Source organism: Protopterus annectens, chromosome 11.part0, assembly GCF_019279795.1.
Source record: "Protopterus annectens isolate FY-2018-M chromosome 11.part0, PAN1.0, whole genome shotgun sequence".
Classification (NCBI taxonomy): Eukaryota; Metazoa; Chordata; order Ceratodontiformes; family Protopteridae; genus Protopterus; species Protopterus annectens.
In genome coordinates, this window is record NC_056745.1 from 94,734,813 (window position 1) to 94,762,278 (window position 27,466).

The 27,466-nt window shown below is 42.7% G+C and overlaps 1 protein-coding gene across 1 annotated transcript in view; it reads right to left on the minus strand.

Annotated features, from left to right (window-relative positions):
* LOC122815187 (anoctamin-2-like) overlaps window positions 1-27,466 on the minus strand; it is a 2,140,961-nt gene that overhangs the window by 371,839 nt on the left and 1,741,656 nt on the right. The window contains exon 21 of the mRNA XM_044087470.1: window positions 11,697-11,845. Within this exon, the coding sequence (XP_043943405.1) occupies window positions 11,697-11,845 (149 nt within the window). The remainder of the gene's footprint in view (window positions 1-11,696; window positions 11,846-27,466) is intronic.

The window sequence follows — 27,466 nt, forward strand, 5'->3', positions numbered from 1 at the left end:
CAGAAAATGCTCTGGAATGCAAGGATTTGGGTAGGCTGCTGGAGGTGTGATGTTCCACATCACATAGATAAGAATGAGTTAATTGGTAAGAGATTCTTTATTGCTAACTGGTGACAAGCCATTGACTGGCCAGACTATTCTGCACACCAGGAGATCCGCAGTGTGGCATTCTTGGGAGGTTGTGATCTACTATCTTGGATCAGGACAGAAGGCTGTAGCAGTGCGTGTGTGTGTGTGTGTGTGTGTGTGTGTGTGTGTGTGTGTGTGTGTGTGTGTGTGTGTGTGTGTGTGTGTGTGTGTGTGTGTGTGTGAGAAAGAGAAAGAGAGAGAGAGAGACACTGAGAGAGAGAGAGACTGTAGAAGTTCATCTAAATTACAGTTATTGTGGACAGCAGAGCTCTGGAAGGTACAAAAACTCAGAGAACTAGGGAGAAAAAGGTCTATGGAGCTAGGCCAAATACCATGTTCTACTCTGTAGAGTGCTCAGTGTGATATTTATTCATGAGTATACATGGTGTAGGCCCATACCCAGGGCAGCAGTGTTTATTCTCTGCATGATCTTGTGGCCAAGCTTCACTTAGGAAGTTGTTTAGTTGTCCACATAAGCATGCCTTTTTGTATTTTAATCAGTTTGCTACCAGTGATGTGACTTTAGAGAGCATATGCCGTCTGTAGTAATCAAACTTTAAGATTTTTAGATTCTTCTTCTTCTTTTTTGGCTTTTCCCGGTTAGGGGTCACCACAATGGATCACCTGTCCATGATTGGCAGTGAAGTTTTACGGTGTCGCGTTGCCAGCCCAGCGCCCAACCTTCCACAGAAGGCACACACACACACACAAGCACTCACGCCTAGGGCCAATTTTTAGTGTCCAATCCACCTACAGCATTTCTTTGGGACATGGGAGGAAATCGCAGTACCCAGAGGAAACCCACACGACCACAGGAAGGACATGCAGACTCCACACAGAAGGCAACCTAGCCGAGAATCGAACCGGAGAACCTCTTGCTGTGAGGCGACAATGCTAACTGCTTCACCACCATGGCCACACTTTTAAGATTTTTGGATTAAAAGATTTAATATAGTGAGAGGCAGCAGACTGAATCACAGTACCAGAGACTGTGTCCATCTTCTAATCTTTACAATTACATTAAATAAGGATGTTGATTAATCCTACATCACCTGCAGATCATGACAGTCTGAAGGCATGCTTGCAGTGTGTTTACTTCAAAAATGAAGAATGGGACTCCCGTCCGGGGATCATGCTATAATATCAGTGCAGACTGAATTAGTACCACTATGCTCAAATAACGGTGTGTGAGCTATAAAACTGTGTGCAAAGTCCACAGCAGTGCACAATACAAAGAGATACATCAAAAAATGCCTTCCAGTGCAATAAAAGTTTGAGCAAATGGGTAGAGTGAAACTCATAGTACAATAAAGTTGTACTATTACTACACTGTGGTGTTATACAAGCTACTCACACATGAGTTAAATTCCATGAATGTCCTCTAACCTTCCACCATTACATATTCACCTGCACAAGTACACAGAATCATTGTTCTAGTGTAGCTACTCTGCTCCTTAGTTTGGTTTTAATGTCCATCAGTGGAAAGCATAACTGCGTGTTGCAGATGCTGCATACTGTCAGTGTTATTCAAGTTCTGACTGCAATATCTTGTATGACCTACTAATTATCCCTTTTTAATAGTAACTTCTTTTCCAGATTCCACTAAAACCTCTACCAGTGCTGCTCTTTCACTCAGGACTCCTTGTTCCTTTCTCTGTGCTTATACTTTGATATCAATTCTTGCTACGGAAGGCAATCTCATAACCAAGAAAAGTTTTGAGTAAAATTGTTTTTGTTTTTTTTTTTCTGCTGGTGGATGGGAACTGGTTTTATATTTCCTTGATTGAATAAATCCTTTAGAATGGAAAAATTAAGGTGTTCTTGGTCTGGGAGTGCATGCAAATGCCAAAGTGCAGTGAGGGTTATATTAATACCTTTACATTGCATTACATTTGCTTAATGGCAAAATCTGGCAAAAAACCTATCTAGACTACACTTTTAAAAAAATGTAACATTCTTTCTCTTCTCCCTTCTTTCCTTTCCATTAATTGCTCTTTTTCTACCTGTCGCATGCCCACTTGAAGGTCTCTTTGAATTCTTTCTACAAAACGTATTCCAGTAGTCCGTTCCATGAATTCACAACCTTTCTGTGAAAAAAAGTACTTAGGATCATCCAGGTACTGTTTAATCCTTGTAATCTGCTGTCCACTCCAGCTACCTTGATCTGTCCTGCTCAGAATGACTCCTTCAAATAACTCTGACATAATCTTCTTCACCAACATAATGCCTCCTGCCTCTTTTGGTCACAACTGACAAGAGCTGTAGTTTTTCCAGCCTCTGGTTATATACTTTGCTCTACAAAGAACAGATCTTTCTAGTAGCGTTCCTGTGGATTCCTTCCAGCAACCTGATGTTCTTTTCCTTATAAAGCCCCCACACTGGCATGTATTATTCAAGGTTTGGTCTTATGGAGGCCCTGTAGAGAGGTATTACCTGTATGATTTTAGAACCTAGCTACCTCAACATTCTGTTTGCTGTTGTCAGTCTTCTCCTGGTGGCCAGTTTGGGTGTATTCAACACCTCTGTATTCTTTTCCTATTCTTCTATCATCAGTTGCAATCCCTTCTCCTGGTGGCCCAGTTTGGGTGTGATCAACATCTCCATATCTTTTTCCTGCTCGTCTATCATCTGTTCCACTTCCTTCTCCGGGTGGCCCAGCTCAGGTGTAATCAACACCTCCATATCCTTTCCCTGCTCCTGTATCATCAGTTCCACTTCCTTCTCCTGGTGGCACAGTTCGGGTGTGATCAACACCTCCGTATCCTTTTCCTGCTACTCTATCATCATCTCCACTTTACACCAAGGTTATTATGGCCTAAATGCAGTGCTTTGCATTTGTTTCCAAGAAACCTCAGGTGCCACCTTTCTACTCACTGGTTCGGCCTTTTCAAAACTTTCACTAGACACTATCCCATATCCACCAGTGCTGCACTTGTCTATGGATCATCTGCAAAGAGCTGATGATGTTCTGTAGTCCCTCAGATATGTCTGAGACAAACACACTGAAGAGTACTGGACCCAAAACAGACCCCTGCATTACTGCACTAATTGTGTTCCTAATGTTTGGCATTGTCCCTTTCATCACCACCCTCTCTGTATCCTGCCATTCAACCACAAGGCTATCTGCTTCCTCAGTCTTGCTCCATCCCCAGCCCTTTACGTTTCCTATCAGCCTCCTCTGTGGGAGCAAGTCAAAGGAATGAAGTCCAGGGAGACTACATTTATTAGTAGTCTCCTGCCAAGATGAGCTGTAATCCAGTCATAAAACTGATATAGGTTTAAATGACAGCTCCTTATGGTTGGGAAGGCACTAACTATGGTTCAGTCATACAGACTGTTGCATTTTAAAAATGCTACGATTCTGCCATGCAGGATTTTCTCTATTACTTTCTATGCTATACTTGTTAAGCTAGGAGGCATGGTCCCACACTTGGTATGTTCAAGTCCTTAGACACTTGTGTACAAGGCTTGGAACTTTGAAGATTTTTGTCAGGCCTAGACTTCTGAGTTCTCTGGAAGGCATCCAATATGGTTCTTTACTTTACTTTTCCTAAGGGCAGCCAGCTTCCTCTAAAGCATCTCACTTTCTCTCCTGATCTCTGCCCAGCCTCCCTTTCAGCACAATACCCTCCTCTTGCTTTTCTTTGTGAAAACTGAAGCAAAGTATTAATTCTGCACTGGGTTTTTCTTCTGTAAGCTCCCTTTCATCTTTGCACAACCAGATAGTACTGTCAGTTCCTTCCTTGCTTCTGATATGTACCTAAAAAAAGTCATCACTTTCCTTGTTGATCTCTTCTGTTATTATTTTTCGCAGCCTTAGCCTATGTTTTCCTTAACATCTTTGTTACCATTTTGTTATCCTCCTTCCAGAGTGCCTCCTGCTCTTCCATCACAACTCCCCTTTCCACATCTTGTGGGCCTTATGCCTTCCCATAACTGACAGCCTCACATTCCTACATAACCATATTGACCCTTTTCCTATTTTTGCATTTCTGCCTCTTTCTCATACCCTTGTTCATATAACTGAGTACTTCATCCCTTACTTATTGTCATACCATGGCAATTTCCTTGATTTGCTCCAACTCTCATAACTCATCCTTGACCACCTTGCTAACACAATGCAAGCCACTTTTCAGAAACGCCATGCCACTGTTGTGTTCTGTTTATTATTATTATTATTATTATTATTATTATTATTATTATTATTATTATTAACCTCTCCCTCAACTCTAAACCACACAGTGGCAGGATCACTATTAGCTAACAGTGCCATACCTTGACACCCTCTACCCTGATTCAGACAGTGTCCAGTATTCATTCTTATCTGGTACTGTCTAGAGTCTGAACTTCTCAGCCTCTGTTTATAGCTTATTGTTTAAGTAACTGTTTTAATTAGCTTAAAGTCAATTAGTATAACTTTTTACCTTCAGCAACATTTTGCAAGCAATACATCATTATGATTAGTTGATTGTGGTCAGGTTTCCTTCTTTTTATATCTTATGACTTCAGTGCTTTGTTCTAAATTTGATACAGCTGGCTATTATCTGTTTAACTTTTTGTGAGTCTGATGGTTTTCATACAATATGACTTTTATTTTTTTATGCAGAGAGTGTGTGAAGTTTTTTTCTGTTAGTATGAATGGGGTTGTAGTGTTTCATGATGCTCATGCAGTGATGACAAATACCTGATGACGTAAGTATAACTGTGATAAAATGCTTGATACCACTGCTACACCAGTGATAGCCAAAATTGTCTGCACTGTGGTTGTGATGGGAAGCCAACAATGCAGTAGACATTGACACTGGTTTATAGCATTGCTGTAGTTATGTCTGCATTTCTTTGGTAAAATAAGCCAGGATCTATGGGAGGACAGGATGGATGCAGTGTACAGTCAATGTAAATGCTGCAATAGAGTGACTTTATTAAAGCATTAATTAGGATTCTTTTTACAGTTTCATAAAGGATTAAAATAATCACATTGGAGTACATTTCTAGGCATAACAAATACAGCAGCAACCTTTCGTTTAAGAGTTTTACCTTGCATGTACACCAGAATCCCATATTTTCACTATTCATGCACCTCAACAACTCCTGTTTAATCCATTCACATTTCATTGTTCATGTGTCTATAAATATAAAGATATTTCATTTATTAGAAATGGTATTATACCATGGCTGTTGCAATGTCTCCTTTCCTCTCCCATCCTGAAGACAGAGAAGCATATAAAACAAGTTGGAAGTAATTAGAATGGATGCACTTTGTAGCATTTTGTAGCATTTTACTTCATATTAGCTGAACACCTAATTCGTAATGATGTTTAAAATGGGAACAGGGAAGGAAACATGAAATCTTTATAGACATGGGAGATAAGAGGCAGAGTCAGGGTAGGAAATTCAGTTTGGGTAACCCTAAATTGTTTTATGCTATGAAAGGAACAATAACATGACCACTTCAATACAACTTATGCTGCCAAATGAACCTCAAGTAAGACGGTAGAAAGAATTCTTAAGTTTAGAAAATGTATGCAATTTGGGAAATTATGGGGGAGAGGATCAAGGATGCACTGATCACCACATAACACAAGTCACACGTGAAAAAGTGAAATGAAACTAAATCTCATTGGTATTGTGCTGTATATAGCCCAAAACATTTATTTATTTAAGTCTGATTCGGTAATAAATGCCCATTTTTAGTGGAGGCCCAGTGAGAAAAGCTCCAGACAGTAAAATAATATTAAATAAAACAGTAGTAAAGATGCAATTAAAAAGTATATATACATATTTAATTGTCATTTTTTTCCTTTTCTTTCTTTTCTTTTAATTACATCACTAATGTCTCCTTATGCATTACTGTAGCCTATATATTACACTGACAAATTGTATTATTCCAGGTTATGTCAAGGTAAATTGAATGGCTAGAGGTTTTACATTTCAGAAAATGAATAGGTTAGACATTAAATACATCTGAGGAAACAGGAATGAAGGAAGATTTAGCTTGAGTATAGGTGGGGTGGCTGGTAGTGTGTGAGTGAATAAAATGTCGAGTACCATGGTAGGTAGTAAGGTAATATAACATTTATTTATTTATTTTACATTTGTTGACCGGGATAGTCTGTCTGGGTCTGAGCCCATTTTCAGCAGACGCCCAGGGAGAAGAGCTCCAATAAAACAAGAACAACATTGACAGGTACAGTGTCAGTTTTACATAGAATTTAACAGAAATATCTAGAGACAATAAAGAAAGTACAATATACAACAGGCACTTTAGTGAAAAGGAGAAAGTTATTACAATATAGTAAAATGAAGAGAGAAAATGTGAAGATATACAAGTGTAACATGATAGACAGACAGGACTATTGAGTAGATTATGGGAGAATATAGTTCAATGAAAAGGAAAAGATTTGGAAAAAAAGGGAGGAAGTTAGGGGAAAACAGATAAGTCCAGGCAAGGTAGTCCATTATTATCTGGATGAAGAAAGGTAAGATTTTTTATACAGTATAGTCAGTTGGAGAAATGCAGAATAAATCATGGTGTAGCAGGGTGAAGCTGGAAATTATAGGAGGTATTAGCAAGACAATCATTTAGTGGGTCATGTGTATAATAAAAGATTTCTGGGTATTCTGTTTTGGGTCAAAATTCTAAAAGAAAGGGTAATACAGAAAGACTTTCTGAGGAGGAAGATGCCATCATCATCATCTTCTTTCGGCTGTTCCTGTTAGGGGTCGCCACAGCAGATCACCTGTTTCCATTTCTTCCTGTCCTCTGCATCCTGCTCTGTCACACCAACCACCTGCATGTCCTCTCTCACCACATCCATAAACTTAATCTTAGGCCTTCCTCTTTTCCTGTTACCTGGTAGCTTCATCCTTAGCATCTTTTTCCCAATATACTCAGCATCCCTCCTCAGCACATGTCCAAACCAACGTAATCGTGCCTCTCTGGCTTTGTCTCCAAACCTTCCAACCAGGGCTGATCCTCTAATATACTTATTCCTAATCCTGTCCACCCTCATCACACCCAGTGCAAATCTTAACATCTTTAATTCTGCCACATCCAGCTCAAACCCCTGCCTTTTTGTCAATGCCACTGTCTCCAACCCATATAACATAGCTGGTCTCACTACCCTCTTGTTGTAGACCTTCCCTTTCACTCTTACAGGTACTCATCTGTCACAAATCACTCCTGACACTCTTCTCCACCCACTCCATCCTGCCTATACTCTCTTCTTCACCTCTCTTCCACACTCACCGTTACTCTGCACTACTGACCCGAAGTATTTAAACTCATCCACCTTCGCCACCTCTACTCCTTGCATCCTCACCATTCCTTTATCCTCCCTCTCATTCACACACATATATTCTGTCTTAGTCCTGCTGACCTTCATTCCTCTTCTCTCTAGAGCATATCTCCATCTCTCCAGGGTCTCCTCCACCTGTTCCCTACTCTCACTACAGATCACAATGTCATCTGCAAACATCACAGTCCACGGGGACTCCTGTCTGATCTCGTCTGTCAACCTATCCATCACCATTGCAAATAAGAAAGGGCTCAGAGCTGAACCTTGATGTAACCCCACCTCCACCTTAAATGCATCCGTCACTCCCACAGCAGACCTCTCCGCTGTCACACTACCCTCGTACATATCCTGTACCACTCTTACATACTTCTCTGACACTCCTGACTTCCTCATACAATACCACAACTCCTCTCTAAGCACCCTGTCATATGCTTTCTCTAAGTCTACAAAAACACAATGCAGCTCCTTCTGACATTCTCTGTACTTCTCCATCAACACTCTCAGAGCAAACATTGCATCTGTAGTGCTCTTTCCCGGCATGAAACCAAACTGCTGATCACTAATCATCACGTCCCTTCTTAACCTTGCTTCCACTACTCTTTCCCATAACTTCATGCTGTGACTGATCAATTTAATCCCTCTGTAGTTACTACAGCTCTGCACATCACCCTTATTCTTAAAAATCGGTACCAAAACACTTTTTCTCCATTCCTCAGGCATCCTCTCACTTTCCAAGATTTCATTAAACAATCTAGTTAAAAACTCCACTGCCATTTCACCTAAACACCTCCATGCTTCCACAGGTATGTCATCTGGGCCAACAGCCTTTCCATTCTTCATTCTCTTCATAGCTATGCTTACTTCCTCCTTGCTAATCCATTGTACTTCATGATTCACTATCCCTACATCATCCATCCTTCTCTCCCTCTCATTCTCTTCATTCATCAACCCCTCAAAGTACTCTTTCCATCTCCTCAACACACTCTCCTCGCTTGTGATTATGAGGAGGAAGATGTAAAGAGTGTAAATGAGAAAAGAAATAAAAAGTATAGACTGCAAAGTTCTAACAATAGAGAAGAGTAAATTAAATGAGAAGTAGTAGAGAAGAATAAATATGGAGGTACGGTGACATAAGATTGTAACGTGTTTGATAGAATGCTATTGGATAATGAGGAAGTAGCAGGGACTGGTTAGGCTAGTAGTAAGAGGAGCGGATAGGAATGAAGAAGCAGAGGGGATATGTGCAGTATAAATTTAGATAAGGAGGGGGTGGGTCGTTATTGGGGGTATGGTAAAGGAGTGCAATGACCTGAGTGTAGTGAGGGTGAATGAGGCAGGTTTGAACTTCTCTCAGATGGAGTTATTAGTTCAGGGAAAACAATCAATGACAACAGAGGTAAAGGAAGGCTTAAATAGCAGTGTGAGTGCTTTGTCTAATGTAATATGAGTAACTCAACAGGGCAGAGGAGCAAAGAAAGTTGAAGAAAGTTACTCATGGATCAAATTGGTATTAAAGCTGCTCATGGAACAGAAAGCCATATACATCAAGATATGATGGCTTTAAGAAGTATAAAATACATTAACACATGAAGTGTCATTTTCCTTTAGCAGTAGCACTAGTTGCAAATTTAGTTGTACACATGGTTTTAGCAGCTTATCTTTATATTGTGCAAACTGAAAAATATTTTTTGCAGGCTGCAAATTGTCCTAATGGAAAAAAGACAATTTTATGCAGAATTAAGCAGAAAGACAGAAAAAACAATTGCTTTTGTTACTGATTGGCAGGGGCAATCTTGCAAGCCCTGAGCAGATATGATCGTGTGTGTGTGTGTTTGTGTGTGTGTGTGTGTGTGTGTGTGTGTGTGTGTATAAATGTGTTTGGGGGAGCTCTTTCTTATACCTTTGTTCACAACAAGGCCAATACATTCCATTATTCCTGAGACAGTAAAAGCTAAGGAATCAGATATTCAGGGGAAGATGTATGCACAAGGACCAAAAGTCATATCTTCTAGAACATGATATGAAGCTTTGCACTGCACAGAGCTCAGACAAGGAGGGGAAAAGTGAGGCACAAGGTCTTTGCTTCTGTACTTCTTTCTATTCACACCTGTGAAAGGTAACAACAGTTATCAAACAAAACATTATATATGCCTCAAATCTGGGATTACAACATTTGCAAAAAAAGTGGGCATTATGTCTCACTATATGTTTTCCCTTTTTGCCACGCTTTTGATGAGAAGCTGTATCTGCTTTCATGAGCAAGTATTTATTAACTTGGCATCTGGCATGTCAGTGAGAAGTGAAAAGGATGGACTCAACTTAAAGTTGCACCAAAGCAAATATATAAATGGACTGCACCAAGCTGCTGTCTTTGTCTTCCATTATTAGTACATAATCAGTCTGCTTACTGTAACAGCAAACTAAGTATACAAAATAAGAAAAATATCACATTTGACAAGAGCTGGATAATAGTGTAGTATACAGATATTTTTAATGTATTTTGTACTGTAGCTTTTTTTTTCGCAAGCACATACACACATACAAATACACAAAGAAGATAAAAAAACGGATGACATTTTATCCAGCTTTAAGAAATTTCTGCTCTTTAAATACAAGGTATCAGAGGAATGCAAAAAAGTTTAACAAGTAAAGCATACGAATTTCACTTTACAATGTGACTGGTTCTAGAAACACAAGAGTTGTTATGTACTATGAGCAGCAATTCATAAAAATGTATTTCATAACATACCTATGTTTGTACTCTACAAAGAAGACAGACAAAGGGCTTGGTAGAACAACATGAGTCATTAAAGTGATGCATGATGGCCGTACACTGCATAAGAAGGCCAGAGCAAGCAGAAAAGGTATGATTAGCAGATTAAGGGAAATTAGATCTTCTCAGACATAAGGGAATATTTCTTCACTGAGAGGGTAGAATATAGCTGGAATATGTTCTCACAAAAGAAAGTAGAGGCTAGCAAAATTAGATGCAATACTTCAGAAAACCAGACAGGAACAAAGGTTCCTTTTCCTGGTATTTTATGTAACATGCTAAGTCCTACTATCTTCCAGCCCTCACCTCTACTTCCTTAAAATTGTCTTCTTCACTATATGCTATGCCTCTTCATGATTACACACAGACTAGCACAGTCACCACCCTTTCAGGCTCCCATACTTTCCTCTGAAGCTCCTCCACTATCCAGCATAATTTACATCGTCTCTACATCCACATCTCCCTAAGTCAGACCTCTACAATATATTCCTATATCCCAAAGACTTAACCTCCATCTCCTCAGCCTCCTCTAAGTCTGCCCTGCTCCCTCACTACCACCTCTTCCTATTTCATTGTAGTCTTTTTTAAATCCTCCTTACTGATTAGCCTGACTACAGTAAATCAGTTCTTTTTTTTTTAAACTGGTAACCCTGAACTATAGAATGCACTGATTTTTCTGTGAATCAGATTTAGAACATGAAAAAACAGCATGTGCCCACACATCCTAATGACTCCAGCCTCAACCCAACGAGTCAGAATCCTCCTGGGCATCACAGCTCCATTCTGTACCAGTACAAAGATCACTGATCAAAATCAGCATTGTCTCCACTACTTTGTTGTTTTACTGTTCATTACTATCCTTTTCAAATAGGTACAACAGAGACAAGATCTTTGTGACAATGTACTAACCACTCTATAATCTATTAACCTTCCTCTAAATACATCAGATCCTTTTCTACTCCCTAGTATAATCAGCACACTCAGCTTGCTATCTAATCTCAACAACTAGAGTTCAAAATGACCTCCTAACCAAAAAATCTCTTTAACTCTATACCCAGCAACATATAAATCACTGGCTATAGTTATTTAAGCATAGCTCTCAGCAGTCCATGATTTTGTAGCATGTCCTTTACTTTGTAGATTATTTTTGGTCTGATCTCATAAAATTTCAGATTTTTTTGGCAGATCTCTAAAGATCACAGTCACTAAATAATACCATACAACAGAGTTCATAACCTTAACAAAGTTCATGCCAAACCAACAAACACTGAATAAGAATACTCCCTTAGTTATTTCAATTTTATTTTTATTCTGCTCTTTAATGATCTGCAATATTGTTTTCTGCCATATAAAAACTTTTACACACACAAACTCACACACAAACACAAACACACTCTCTCTTTCACTCACTCAGGTACTTCAGATTACATCATTACTGTTAATTCTATTCTGAATATCTAGAACAGCTTAAACACAAATGAGAAAGAAGTCCTTACTCATTTCCATATATTCGGGTGTAAGACCCGTGAAAGGCTCCAGGCTGTAGTCAAGATCCCACCTCTGGGGCTGTCGAGAATGACAAGAACTGTTTTCTGCAGATTTGGGTCGACCTTCTTTCAGCCTTCTATACAATTTCTTGAGCTTCCTACCAACATAAAGACAGATTTGTAATTTTTATATAGAAATTACATCATCTACTTTTTGGCAAACAAGTTATAATTGACTGGAGTAGATTTCAAATAGGCAGAAACAGTTGCTTTTTTCCAACAAGCATAACACTGGACTTGTGAAACTAAGTAAAATGTGGAACACATCTAAGGCTGTTTATAAAATTAACAAGAATGATAAAGTTTTACAAGATAAAGTTAATGTTTTAATAAAGTTGCCATAACATTGTAAATGAGACAATGCTACTAAAACTGCTTATATTACTAACAAATTTTAAATTTTGTGGAATCAAACATCTTAGGATCTTTGGAAACTACATAATTTCAAAATGATAAAATCAGATCCCATTCTGTTTATTTCATTAACAATACAGCATCTCTAGAACCCACAGAGATGGTGAATGTAAAACCATGGGAGGCATTTAATAAAAAGAAGAAAGTTACATTAAGCTTGAAAGAAAAAAAAAGTTATGTACTCACCATAAAGTTCCATCTGAGTTGTTGCTCTTCATTTGTCTTCAACCTATGGGACACAGATCCAGGACAGATCTGACTCGGCCACATTTTCCAGCATTGGATCCGAGCTCCAAGCTTCTCCCCTACCAATAATGCCTCTGTCTCCCTCCTCCCCTCAAATTGAGGTTGCTGCCAACCATAGCATCCCCAACCTAACTCAAGACTTTACCCTGACACAAAAATTATGTAGGCACCCAAGGAAGCACAAGCAATGCCAACGTAAGAACTATGTTTCTTCCAACCAGTCCACCAAACAGCCCACATACAGCAGGGGGAAGGAGGGAGGAATGGTTGAAGACAAATAATGAGCAACAACAGATGAAATATTCTGGTGAGTATATAACTTTTTATCTGAAGTTGTTGTCTTTATTTGTTCTTCAACCTATGGGACAGAGTCCCCAGCAACCAAACACCTGGGAGGTCCTCATGGAAAGATATTCTGAAGCACGGTGGAGCCAAGGGATGCCTGCTTCTGGACAGAAGATCCAACTTATAATGAGAAATGAATGTATGGGAAGATGCCCAATTAGCCACACAACAGATATCCTCCAATGAAACTCTGGACCAGAAGGTAGCTGAAATAGCCACAGATCTAGTAGAATGTGTCTTAACATAACCTGGTGGAGATAAACCTTTAGCTGCCTATGAATGTCTAACAAATGCAATTTGTACTCTCCCTTATTCTGAAAATTCAGAAAGAAAACGGGGAGATTGATTACTTGATTAATATTCGATTACAAAGTTACTTTTGGAAGAAAGGATGAATTAGTGCCCAAGGACACCCTGTCTTTATGGAAGACCATATAAGGAAGTTTAACCAATAAGGCCTGGAGCTCTGACACTCTTTTGACTGATTGAATGGCAATCAAGAAAGCTGTCTTCCAAGATAAGAACTGCAAATCCACTGAGGCTGCAGGTTCAAAGGGAGAGGAAAACAATGCTTGAAGAACCAGCGTAAGATCCCAAGGTGGCGTTGAGTCCTTGATCGAGGGCCTAAGCAGAAAGGTACCTTTCAAAAAAGCTTTGCAAAGCTTGGAAGAAGCTTTCAAAGCTGAATTGTCTCCTACATGAAAGTTGGATATAGCTGCCAGTTGGACCTTAACCGTGGAAAAACTGGCACCCTGATGAAAAATACCTGCCAGAAACTCTACAATAGCCATAATTAGGGCAGTGAAGGGGTCTAAGTTATGCTGTGATGCCCAGATAGAAAAAAGTGTCCACTTACTACAGTAGACCTTTCTAGTGGAAGATTTATGGGCCGCAACTAGAATCTTCTTGACTGGAGAAGATAGCCCGGGAGCTATCCTAGCTATCATGGGAACTGGAGCAGCCAAGTGATAAGCTTCAGACTGTTCAGATCTGGGTGTGGAATCCCTGAGGGATGAGAGATCAGATCTGGGACTGATCTAATGTCCATGGAGGATAAACTACATCAGACCACAAGAAAGAGAATCATACTTGGCGGGGCCAGAATGGATATCAGGGGAAGTGGAGGATAAGTATAAAGCAGACTGGAACCAGAACGTCCCTGGGGGCTTCCCCCGGTGGGGGGGTCCAGATCAAAAAACTTGCTGCACTTCACATTGGAAGGAGAGACAAAAAGATCACAGCAAGGCTGATCCCACTTTCACTAGATCTGCTTCACTAGTGAAGGCTTCAGAGACCACTCATAAGGCATCAGAATAGGCCTGCTGAGCTTATCTGCCAGAATGTCGGACCTCCCTGAAATGTGCGTTTCCACCAGAAAACGGAAAATGGAGATTGCCCACTCCCACAATGTCATGGCTTCATGACACAGGGGATAAGACCTGGTTCCCCCTGCTTGTTGATGTACCAGACTATAGATTTGTTGTCTATCTGGATGGCAATCATCCCTAGAGGAAGATGGGCTTGGAGAGCCTGCAACATCAACAGCACTGCCCTCATTTCCAAGATGTTGATATGCAACCAGGTCTACTGGCTCCAACTGTGACTTGCTGAGAGTTATGGTGATGTCCAACTGATGGGCCATCTGAAGAAGGAGAGCCCTGACTTGGCACAGTCGATGCCTGAAGGGAGCGGAAAGGAGCCAATCATCCAGGTAGGGGAAGACCTGGAAGCCCTACAGTCACAAGTGAGCTGCTATCACTGCCATCACTTTGGTGAACACTCGGGGGGCTGTGGTAAGACCAAAAGGTAGTGCTATGAACTGGTAATGACTGGCCCCCAGCCAGAGCAGAGGAACCTCTGAGAATGCCTGTCCATTCTGATGTAGTAGTACGTGTCTTGGAGGTCTGTTGAGCACATCCAGTCATTCTCCTGCAGGTATGGCAGGATGAATTGCAGCGTGACCATCTGGAATTTCTTCTTGGCAACTAACAGATTGAGAAATGAGAGATCCAGAATGGGTCTTAAGTCCCCCATCTTCTTTGGTACTAAAAAGAATCTGGAATAGATGCCTAATCTGGACAGGTCTGGGGGGGATAGGCTGGATGACTCTTTTCGAGCAGCTTGGAAATTTCCAGTGCTGCCTCCCTCCCTTTGTGTGGGTGGGACATCCAGGAGGTGCTTGGGAGGAAGTGGCATTTGAATAAAGGGGATTAAATATCCTCTGGATATGATTTGCGACACCCAACAATTGTCTGTGATGGACACTCATGCTGTTGGGTGTAGCAAAAGGCATCGCCCGACTGCCTTCAGAGCCGAGTAGCCAAGCAACCCTTCAGGGCTGCTGTGCAGGTCTGTCCAGGAAGGAATTCTGAGACCCTAGATCCCTTGGACCCCCCCTCTGCTGCAAGGGCAGTGTCTGTCAAATTCCCCTTTGCCTCTGGTGGAAGGTGAGTCCTGGATGTCCTGGAAATAACCCTGACATTTCCGGAACCACATCTTCTTTACCCCTCTCTGATTCCTGAAGAAGGTTCATTGAGGGGTTGAAAATGTATTCCGATGGCAGACAGAGTCTTCCTGTCCTTCTTGCTCTGACCCAGAGTGTTATGTACAGTCTTTCCAAAGAGAATGGAACCATCATATGGGGCCTTTGTGAAAGATGCCTTAAAGGATTCCAAAAAGGCACAGAGTCAAAGCCAGGTATGATGCCTAATAGCAACACCCGCACCAGCAGCTCTTGCGGTGCCTTCTCTTGCATGGGATAGGAGCCACACAGAGGTGTTGGTGATGGAAGTAAGGGTGGCCATCCTGAAGGAAAACACCTTCTTCTCCTCCTCTGGTGACATGGACCCTGGGGCGGACTCAGTGACCTCTTTGACCAGATCACACTGCAGCCTGATAACATCTGCCATATAGTTCAGTGCACGTACTGAGAAAGTAGCTGAAGTGCAGACCCACTTCCCAAAATGGTCCATAGTCCTAGACTCTTGGTCCGGAGAATGGACTGTGAAGCTCTCCTGTGTGAGCTTTCTTGGTGGCAGCCACCACCATCATGGCATCGACAGGGGATTCCTTCTACAGGTGTGTCTTGTCAGGGCATTTCAGGATGGGCTGCACCATGCTGGGCTCCTTCCACACCTGAGATCCACCAGGGGATCTGCTGGAGGGGACACCCAGGAAGTAGACAGTCCTGTGCCAAATGCCTCCAGGAACACTGACTCGGCAAGGTTGGGTTTTTGGGAAGACCACCACCCCATGCTGGTGAAGGATCTCCATGATGTCCTCAAAGGAGACATCATCTGGGGATGACTGGGGTGAACCCTCCCCCTACCCCAAGTTGGTGTCCTCCATGACAGACTCTGTCAGAGAGTCTAAGTGCCTCCTTTTGCACAAATGTTTTTGAGGAACTTCCTCAGGAGGAGTCTCTGGGAAAGACTCGAAAACTTCGGACTGCTCCCATGGGGGAGATCCCTGGGGTGAAGAGGCAGCAGGCTGTCCCTGAGGGGCAGGAAGGCGGAATCCAGACCAGAAACAGAGGTAGTCAGGACAGACTCTGAGGATGAGAGTGTCAAGGGTCTCAATGGAATCAAGAGAAACCTCTCCACTACATCAAAGGAAGAAGGAGAACAAATGCCTGAGGTCGAAACAATGATCATGTCAATAATCCTCTGCATCAACTTGGCAGCTAGGGCTGAACCTCCAGACACTGAGACTTTGAGTGGAAGGCCTGGCTCCAAAAAGCTTGGTGCCGATGCCAACCCCTCGGATCCATCACCGAGGCTACGGCTCCGAGAGCCAGATGGCTCCAAACTCATCAGAGCCAACCTGCTCAGGGCAACGGATGGCGTCGAGGTACCAGGTACCATCAGAGCCGACCCTTCGACCCTGAGGGTCCTCAGATCCAAAGACTCTGAAACCAGGGGTCAGATCGGAGAAGGAGTGATTGGGATAAAGGCAGACTGCATGCCCCCCGCTTTGAAGGGAGAGGGGGCAGGCAAGACTCCCATCTGTATCTGAGTGCAGATGAATCTCTGCATCATCCTGTCCACCTTGGCTTTGGAAAAGCTGTGGGTGGATCTGGTGGATGAAGCCACTGACACCAGCCTAGAGAGGTCATGCCAATACTGGGGAATGGCTCTGAGGTACCTCTAGCTCTGGGGAGAAACAAGGAGAATGGAGTCAGGGCGAACCAGTGCTAGGAGCTGACTGGGCTTAGCTGGTGGCTCAGCTGAAGAACAATGGTCGGGGGGCCACTTCCTTGTCCTGTCTCGGTGCTTGCATGTCTTTCCATCCCAGGTCCTCTTAGTGGAAGGTTGAGACCCAGGGGATGGGGCGGAGACAGAAGCAGAAGTGGAGAGTGGTAGCCTGGGCCTCCATGGAAGGTGGAGGGAGAAGGCCCTTGAGTATAAGTTTATTCCTCCTGTCAATCAATGTTAAGGGACTGAACCCATTGCAGATCGAGCAGGAGGAATCGAGGTGAGGAGCTCCTAGGCAAACAACACACAGAGTGTGGCCATCCACTGGGGAGCACTTATGGCCACAGTCTATACACTTTCAGAAGCCTGGTTTGGGTGTCTCAGAAAAACCAGCAGCAGAGAAAAAAACCCAGCCAGAAAAAACACGCACACACTTACTAAGAGACAGGACAGAATGTGAAGTGAAAGAAAGGAGATTTTTTATTTTTTTTTGTATAGCCTGATGCCTGAGCACAAAAAGGTAGGGGTAGGTAAAGAATAGGAGAAAAATTTAAGATAGAAAGATGAAGATAATAATATAGATTCAGCTCACTCACCCAAAAAGAAGCCTGGAGTAGAGGACCACGATGTTTGCAATGAACGCGGCAAACGAGATCTGAGGGCAGGAGGGAGATAGAGGCATTGTGGGTAGGGGAGGAGCTTGGAGCTTGGATCTGATGCTGGAAAATGCAGCTGAGTCAGATCCATCCCAGATCCGTGTCCCATAGGTTGAAGAGCAAATGAAGACAACTTCAGATCACAGAGTTAAAATGACTGTGGAACTCTATATACATTTATTACTTTGCAAGACAGTTGTGTTTACTAATGTTTAGGCATTAAATGTAAGCTGTGAAGAAATAAATATTAGCTAGCATATTTACAAAAAATGGACAGCAATGAACAACAAAAGAACAGTTAGAAGTTGCAAGGAAGAAATGGGTCTTAAATAGTTAAAATAACAGATTTTATTAAGTAGCCTTTCATGGTTTGCTTGTTTAGATATGTAGCAACCTAATAATGTCTGGAGTTTTCTTGGCTCACTTACATGAAGACTACTCCACACTACTAGAACCTATGTCCAGACCTGTGGCTTTTCAAGGTTCAGCAAAAGGTAACAAAACCCCTTGCCTTGATAGAAATTAAATCAAGATCTCCAAATTCCAAAATCTCCAAAAAAGATTGCAATACTCTACTGATGGATATCACTAGCATTGCCTTGACCTCCTATGTAGTGAACAAGATTCCACTAGTGCAGTGGATGATTTCTAAAACAGCTAAAAGCGATGCAGGGTAATTATTTTCCTGTAAAGTCATGCCATACATTAAGACACTTTTAAGATAAATGTACCAAGCCTGTAAGCTTATGGAATTAAAATGTGCGTAATCAAAGCCTCCCTTGCAGTTACTTATTATTTAGGAAGCAATGCAAAATAAGGACAAATGCTGCCATATTTGTTCATATTAGAATAAGATATCTCTCACTAGGGTTGACTTGCAAAACTATTTTAGAAATTTATTAAGTATTTGATTGGGTGGATCACCATTCCTATGGTCAACTATTAACACTGTGATATGTTACCTGCTTCAAAAGTCATATCTCAATTATTAGACAGCATTTCTAAATGGCAGTGAAACAGGGCTACTTGATTGGAAAATAAGAGTCATTTTAGTAGTGGTAAATTACTATGCAAACAGATTGTCTTAGTCAAGGAACTTGGTAGTACTGCCACTACAAAATAAACAACAAGTTCATGAAAGCAACAGGAAGAAAATAATAGTACGGCAAACAAATCAACTGCTCTCTGCAAGACAGACCTCTTGGCAAGCTGCATGGTCTGCAAGATACATGCTAAACTGCAAGATAACTCTCTCGTATGAGATTACATTCAGCAAAACTTGATGGCAGCAAGTAAATTTACTCACACTATTGCAAACTGACATATGCACAGTATATAACACTGTTATCTCTACTGTTTGATGAAAATGTGCAGATATAGCTACAGAAAAAAAGGTCAATTGTACAGGAGTTATTTTAAAATCTTTAGAAAATTATTTTAAAATACCTTTAGATAATAACAATAATAACACTAATAAATAGAAGTTATGTTCTTACCATAACGTTCCATGTTAGTTGTCTTCTTCTCGCCTTCTTCTTGCTGGATGGGTTCGGAGCCGACCTCGGCTCCGACTCGGCCACTCTAAAAGCTCGAGAGTTGGTTCCACCGGCTCGAGGCTCCCCTTATATACCACAATGCTAGGCGAGAGTTACCTCAGATCTCGTTTGTAAGCTAACCCCAGCTTATAATAGTAACAGAATAACTCTAACAGAGTCCACCTCTAACAACAGGAAGAAAGAAGGGTGACCTACATCCTGATCCAGGAAATATGCACAACAGCATATGCCTAAGAAAGAGGTGGTAGAAAGAGAGGTCACAATCACAACTCCTCTAGGTCTGTCCAGGCCAGGGGGAAGGAGGGTGGGACGCAAGAAGAAGGCGAGAAGAAGACAACTAACATGGAACGTTATGGTAAGAACATAACTTCTATATGTTAAGTTGTCTATCTCGCCTTCATTCTTGCTGGATGGGACCGCGTCCCTAGCACTTTGTCCCGGGTGGCCTAACGGAACAGACTCCTGAGAACAGTGGAACCAAAGTTAGCTCTGTGCCTAGAAGCTAAGTCCAACTTATAATGAGAAATGAAAGTGTGAGGAGTAGCCCAAGTAGCCGCTGCACAAATGGTGTCAATAGGCAGTCTGTCTTGGAAGGCTAAAGAAGTAGCCAAAGCTCTGGTGGAATGGGCCTTAGGTTTATTAGGCAGTTTTTGGTGTCTAATTTCATATACAAGGGAAATCAAAGATGTTAGCCATCTGGATAATGATACCTTTGAAACTGAAAGTCCCTTTCTGCTTTCCGCATAGGAGACAAACAGCTGATCAGATTTTCTGAATTGTTTTGTTCTATCCAAGTAGTACCTCAATTGACGATGAACATCCAGGCAGTGTAATTTTGTTCAGACCTATTGGAATATTCTGGAAAAAGACCGGAGGTCAATGGTTTGATTTAGATTTGACGTCGAGACCCCCTTAGGGCAAAAGGACGGGTTAGTTCGTAAGGATACTCTGTCCTTATGAAACAATAGATAAGGAGGTCGACAGCTGAGTGCTTGAAGCTCTGAAACTCTTCTAGCTGAAGTAATAGCCACCAGAAAGAGAGTCTTCCATGATAGTAGTTTTAAAGAACAGGATGCTGCAGGTTCGAAAGGGGGTAGAATCAAAGAAGTAAGAACTAAATTTAGGTCCCAAGGAGAAGGAGGATTTCTTATAGGAGGTCTGAGCAGAAAAACTCCTTTCAAAATGCTTTGCAAAGCTTGTGGGACATTAAGGCAGATTCAGAAATACCCACATGAAAGTTAGAAATAGCTGCCAATTGAACTTTAAGAGTAGAGGGAGATGAACCTGCATGGAAGAGTTCAGCTAGAAAATCAAGGACTATTTGGATGGAAGCAGTGAAAGGATCTATGTCCCTTCCTTGAGCCCAATATGTGAAGCGTTTCCACTTACTCAAATAAATCTTCCGAGTGGAAGATTTATGGGAAGCTATCAATATATCTCGAACAGAGTGAGATAATTGAGGAAGCCTGGCTAAGGTTGGAACTGGAGGAACCAAGCAGTGAGGTTCAGAGAGGGAGGGAGCGATGTAACTGACCCGACTGATGGATCAAAAGATCTGGAACTAGGTCCAGATGCCACGGTCGCTCCAATAGAAATTGATGTAGAAAGGGGAACCACACCTGTCGAGGCCAGTAAGGAGCAATGAGGATCAATGAGGCCTTCTGAGCGATAGCTTTCTGTATCACTTGAGAGATTAGTGGGAAGGGAGGAAATGCATACAGAAGTCCCCGGGGCCAAACTTGGACTAGAGCATCTCTGCTGGGTTGGCCTGGTAAAGGGAATAGAGTGAAATATTCTCTGCACTTGCTGTTTTGGGGAGTAGCAAAAAGATCGCAGCAAGGCTGACCCCACTTGAGAAAAATTTCTCTCACAACAGAGTCTTTCAGAGACCACTCGTGAGGCATGAGGATAGCTCTGCTCAACTTGTCCGCAATTTGATTGGACTTCCCGGGGATGTGCGTTGCTATCAGAAACCGCTGAGAAGAAATCGCCCATTGCCACACTCTGAGTGCTTCTCGATACAGGGGGTATGATCTGGTTCCGCCTTGTTTGTTGATGTACCACACTACAGACATATTGTCTGTCTGGATTGCAATCGTTCCCAAGGGAAGAGAGTCTTGAAGGGCTTGCAACGCTAAAAGCACTGCTCTCATCTCCAGAACATTTATGTGCAAGTGGCATTCGTCTGGTTGCCATGTGCCCTGGACCGTCCTGCCCTGATAATGCCCCCCCCACCTGATCAGGGAGGCATCCGTTGTCAGAGTAGCAACCGGAGGGGGTGGAACAAAGGGTCTTCCCAGCAAGAGCTGAGGGGAAGATATCCACCACATGAGATGATTTTGCACGCTGCGTGATCATAATGGTGTGAGACATTGGAAGTTGCTGGTATGACCATTGAGTAAAGAGCATCCATTGAAGGATCCGCATGTGGAATCTGGCTAATGGAAGCAGATGTATGGCCGCAGCCATAATTCCCAACACTTTCAGAACTAACCTGGCTTTGATTCTGTTGTTGTTGAAAAGGAGTGAGACCAGTCTGTGTATGTCTGTTATTCTCTGATCTGTTAGCCTCGCAGACATGTCTACTGTGTCTAGATTTGCGCCTATGTAGGTAATAGTACGACAAGGCGACAAAACAGACTTTTCGCAATTTATTGAAATGCCTAACTTTTGACAAATGCGAAAAGTGTAATCCCTGGCCATCAGAAGGAGATGCTTGGTGGGAGCTGTGAGGAGCCAGTCGTCCAAATATGGAAACACCTGGAATCCTTGTCGTCTCAGGTGAGAAGCTACCACTGCCATGCATTTGGTAAACACCCGGGGGGCAGTGGTGAGGCCAAAGGGCAGGGCCCTGAACTGAAAATGACTGGTTCCCAGCCTGAAGTGGAGGAATCTTCTGGAGCGTCTGTTCATTTTTATGTGATAGTACGCATCCTGAAGGTCTATAGAGCACATCCAGTTTCCTTTGCCCAAAAGGGGAAGGATGGATTGCAGCGTGACCATCCGAAATCTTGTTTTCTTGACTGATCTGTTCAAGATACTGAGATCCAAAATTGGTCTCCAGTCCCCTGTTTTCTTTGGAACTAAAAAGAACCTTGAGTAAATTCCGGATCCTTGCTGGTCTGCTGGAGCTGGCTGAATTGCTCTTTTTGCAAGCAGTTTTGAAATCTCCAAAACCGCTAGATCCCTTTGAGCGGGTGGAACATCTGGAAGGGATTTTTTTGATTGGTTTGGGATACGAAGAAAGGGGATAGAGTAGCCTTCGGAAATGATGGACTGTACCCATTTGTCTTGAGTCAGGGATAGCCAGGCTTCTGGGTACAGTGACAATCTTCCCTCGACTGCCTCCGAAGGTGGGCAGTCGGGCAACACCTCAGGGATGCTGAAAGGGCTTGTCAGAGAAAGCTTCCCGATTGCCCTGGTTTTGCGGACCCCCCCTGCCCCTAGGGCGACGTCTACCATTGTTATTCCCGCCTCTGCCTCTGGCGGGGAAACGACTCTGTGCGTCAGGCGAAGTCCCTTGAGATTGTTTACGGAACCACATCTTTCCACCTTTCTGGCCTTTGGGGTAAGGCCTAGAAGGAGTAGAAAAACGGACTCCGACGGCAGAAAGGGTCTTGCCATCAGTTTCGCACCTAGTCAGGGTTTCTTTCACTTGAGGACCAAAAAGAGATGATCCATCAAACGGGGAGTTAGTGAAAGACGTCTTGAAGGGGTCCGCAAAATTGCATAGCCGCATCCAGGCATGCCTACGTAAGGCCACACCTGTCCCTGCGGCCCTACTCGCTCCATCAGCCGCATAAGAAAGGAGGCGCATGGAGGAGTTGGTTATGGAGTTAAGGGTAGCCAGCTGCGTGTTCATCTTATCTTGAAAACCTGCAGCTGTAGGGTCCTTAACATTTCACTCGCTTCCTTGATCAAGTCCCTTTGAAGACGAGTAAAATGGCATAGGTAGTTCAGCGACGCATGGTAAATGTCGCTGACGAGAACATCCGCTTCCGTACCTGTCCATGGACCTAGATTCCTTGTTAGGTGGATGGACAGGTACTGAAGGATCAGCTAGCTCCTTCTTAGTGGCAGCAGCTACCACCATAGCATCCACAGAGACTCCTTTCGTCAAGAACTGTTTGTCTGCTGGTGCCGTTATAAACTTGGAGGGTCTCCTGGGAGTGGGGTCCACTGAATCAGGAGCCGCCCATGCCTCCTTAGCAACCACCTGCATGAGGGGGTCAAAGGGGAGACACCCAGGAGGTGGAAGGGCGAGAGCCAAATGCCTCAAGATACACAGATTCATCCTCCGAAGGGTTGAGGACTGGCCAATTTCCCCTCTGCTTCAGGATCTCTAGAATGTCTGCAAATGAGACATCTTCAGAAGGGGAACGGGGGGAACCCTCAGAATCATCTAAATCTGTGTCAGACATGATGGACTCAGGTGAGTCAATGTGTTTCCTCTTACACTTCCTCTTCCGAGGGGGCTCTTCTGCCAAATCAGGAGAGGCCTCGGAAGAGGATGAAATCCCACAGGGGGATCCTGAGGAGCTGGCTCTCTGGGGTCCGGGATGAGGGAGTGAGTCGACTTGACCTGAGGCACCGTAGAGGGAGGGGCGGACGGAGCCGACTGTGGAGTAGAGCCAGGCTCTAACACACTCCGCATGACCTCGAATGCACCCCTGTCAGGCAAAGCCAGAGGTCCCCGCTCCGAGAAGCTAAGAACCCCCCTCGGCACCGACAGTGATGGCTCCGAGGCCGATGTCGGAGCCGAACTCACCAGCGCCGAAGCTCCGAGAGGAAGAGCGGGGTCGGACAAGGGTCCGATGCCACTCACCCCCTCGGAGCCGACGAGGGAAGTCCGGCGCCGAGATTCTTCCAAGGAAGAAATCGGAGCCGACGACGGAGCCGAAGACAATTGTATCGGCTCTGACGCTACCACAGTCTCGGTTCCGACGCGACCCGGCTCCGAGCTCAAGAGAGTCGAAGGAGGAATATAATGATGGACCGGGGCAGGCATCGACTGATGAGTCGGGCTCTGAAGCATCTGGGCCAGTGCCTCGGACTTAAGAAGTCGACTCACTACCCTCTGAAGGTCATGATCCGACAGCCTCGATGACCTAGAGGAGTGAGATCTTTGGCTCCGTTCAGACAGCAGGGGAGATCCTGGAGCCGAGTGAACGGAGCCAAGGGATGGTGACCTGGACCTCTTCCTAGTTGTCGGCTCCGAAGGTCTGGTCGGAGCCGACACGGGAATTTCTAATACCTCGGCTCCAGCCGGAGCCGAGGGAACCACAGAAACTGTGGACTGAGACTCATCGGCTCCAGCCGGAGCCGATGTAGGCAGAGGCTTAGAAACCTTAGGTCTCGGTTCAGTTGTCGGAGCCGAAGACCTAGATGCCTTAGAGGGCTTCCCTGTAGATACAGAAAGGGAATCCTCTGGCTTGAGTAAGCCCCTTAAAATCAATTTATTTTTTCTTTCCTGCGGACCCTGGGGCTGAAGCCATGGCACACAGCACAGGAGTCCTGCAGGTGCAAAGGTCCCAGACAGTAGACACAAGAAGTGTGAGCGTCTGTCAGAGACATTTTCTGACAGCACGCATCACACTTCTTGAATCCGGAGACCTTTGCTTCCTTAGACATTTCAAAAGGTGTAATCACACACACAGTCACAAACACACTAATTACACCCTGTCTAGTTTAAATTATAATAAAACACTAACTAGGTTTTAAAAATAAGAAAAATAACACACACACTCCACTAGGGAAGGAAAAGAGGCCTGTAGGCCCAAGGGAAGAACTTAAAGTTCTTGAGGGAAAAAAACAGGAATTTTTTAGAAAGGGGATAAGAATTCCTTTAAACTAAGGGAAATAAGTAAAAATATTAAAATTAAAGGGGTTTAAATAGACTAATTTCACAAGAAAAGTCACTTACCAAGAACCGGTAGAAAACCAACACCTCGATAGCTGTAGCGGCAAACGAGATCTGAGGTAACTCTCGCCTAGCATTGTGGGATATAAGGGGAGCCTCGAGCCGGTGGAACCAACTCTCGAGCTTTTAGAGTGGCCGAGTCGGAGCCGAGGTCGGCTCCGAACCCATCCAGCAAGAATGAAGGCGAGATAGACAACTTAACATTCATTGTTTGAATGTAGGTGAGAAAGTATTTGTGCACTCCTGACAAAATTTATTCATATAGGATTCACTCTCTAGGAAAAAATGCAAATGTCATGAGTAAACCCCACCTCACATTCTCCAGTGCCAAGTCACACATCACCTTCAATCCCCTGTGCAGCACTATCCTCAAATTTCTACCCAACCTTACACTTTTAAGACATCTTGCAAGAACTGCTGATGGCTACTACAAAATACAAATTGTATCAGACATAAAATTCCCCTAAATTCACTGCATTTCTCAGAATGCTTTTCACCTGCACATCTAAGCACTTGTCTTTTATTTCAAGCTTATCTCTCACGACTGCTGTACTTGCCTTCCATCTTTTAGAAAATGTATTATTTGTCCAATCCTTATAACTCTTTTTTGGCTCTACTATAGGTCATTTGACCTACTGCTACCCTGTTCTGAATAACTAAGCTCTCTAACAACATAAACTTCAAACAGATTCCAGACAACAGCAATATGCATAGGATTTGGAGAGGATTTAGCACTCAGGCTATTAATTACAGTATCACACATGAAATTCACAATAACAAGGAAAAAGTTCTTCCTAGAGCTGCTATCCTTGTGGATACAATAAGACTGTTCTGGTGCAGTGGTCACTCCTTTTCACTAACCAAACTCAGGAAATCTGAATTTGATGATGGTATAGTAACCCTGGCAGCCTTAATCTCTGGTTTGTCTAAGTCAGAAATTAGTTCTTTTAAAGTGGATATTCTTCATGATTTAGCGCTGGTGCCAATATTCTCCAGCTTCTTCAGAAGAGATGATGTTTAGCTTTATCCAACCATCTCTTTCACATACCACTTCAAATCTATTGATAATAATTGTTAGAAAGTTGCTAATCCCCTTCTACTCTATGTGAAAATAGCCTGTGTTACTGTTCATATCCCCAGACTGGAATATGCCCTATCAGAGATGATCTTTCATCTCCTTCCAAAGCACAAGATTCAAACTGCATAAATAATGTTTGTTTAATTATTTATGCATGTATTTATTTGTGTAGTTAACTTGGGTAGAGCACTCATCCACCTGGACCTTTTCTACACTGAGCTTGGGAGCACTATATGGCTAAATGATTTCCTCGGTGCCACACTGTAGACAAATAGAAAATAATGGAATCAAACCTTGGACTACAGAAAGCAGCTTTTAATACTACTCAGAGCTAATAGGGAGAATATTGTGTGGTACTTCACAGGGTTAACTTGTTACCATTCAATGGGACTACACTCTTTCTTGACCCATAAACAACTGAACTCATTTATATGGAATATTTCCTCTAACAGTCATCTTAGTGACTCAGTGAAGTCTCAGGAACAAGCATTCCTTACTCTTATGAGCCCTTTACTTGGTTTTAATATAGTAAAATAATTCTTCAGTTTTTATACACCCTGTGGAATCTGTTGCACCCAGATAACAGAAATCATCCAAACTTTACAGGTTTTCAAACTAAACCTGTGCATCACTTAGCAATGCTATAGGAATGTAATTCTTTAGGGATGTGGATTAACTGAAACTTCAGTTCCCATGCAGTCTACGGTGTTGTTAGACTAAATAGATGCTAATGCTTAGAAACATAAAATCTTAGCCAATATCAAACTAGTAAAATGAGGTATATATCTAGTAGTAAGGTAAGATTATTATAGCTTATTCCTATACATGTTCTGTCATTGCATACATAAAGAATTCAAAGTAAATAACAATGTTTGACATATAACTGGAAGTTTATGTCTAAATTTTCACAATAGTTCAGTGTTTCATTATACAGTATTTCTCATTTATCTAGCTAGCAAAGACATAAACAAACAAAAATAAATAAATAAATAAAATAAATAAACAAAATTGTCAAAAGCTGAATCTGAACTCCCACCTCCACCAAATGGTTATGTTTAAACAGAAGACAGCTCATGGGCATACCAGTAAAGTGGTGTGTACTAACTATCCAAGACCACTTTGGGTACAGGCTTGTGACATTGTAGAATGGCAGCCTGTAAGAGTCCTGAAAGATGGACCACTTCTTTTGGTGAGAAGGACCAAAGTGGTAGTTAAATATGTATGCATAGGTAAAGGACAAAAATAACCTTTAGAATAAATGATTTATTTTAAAGAAATATGGAGAATTGCACAGTGTTCCTTATATGTCAA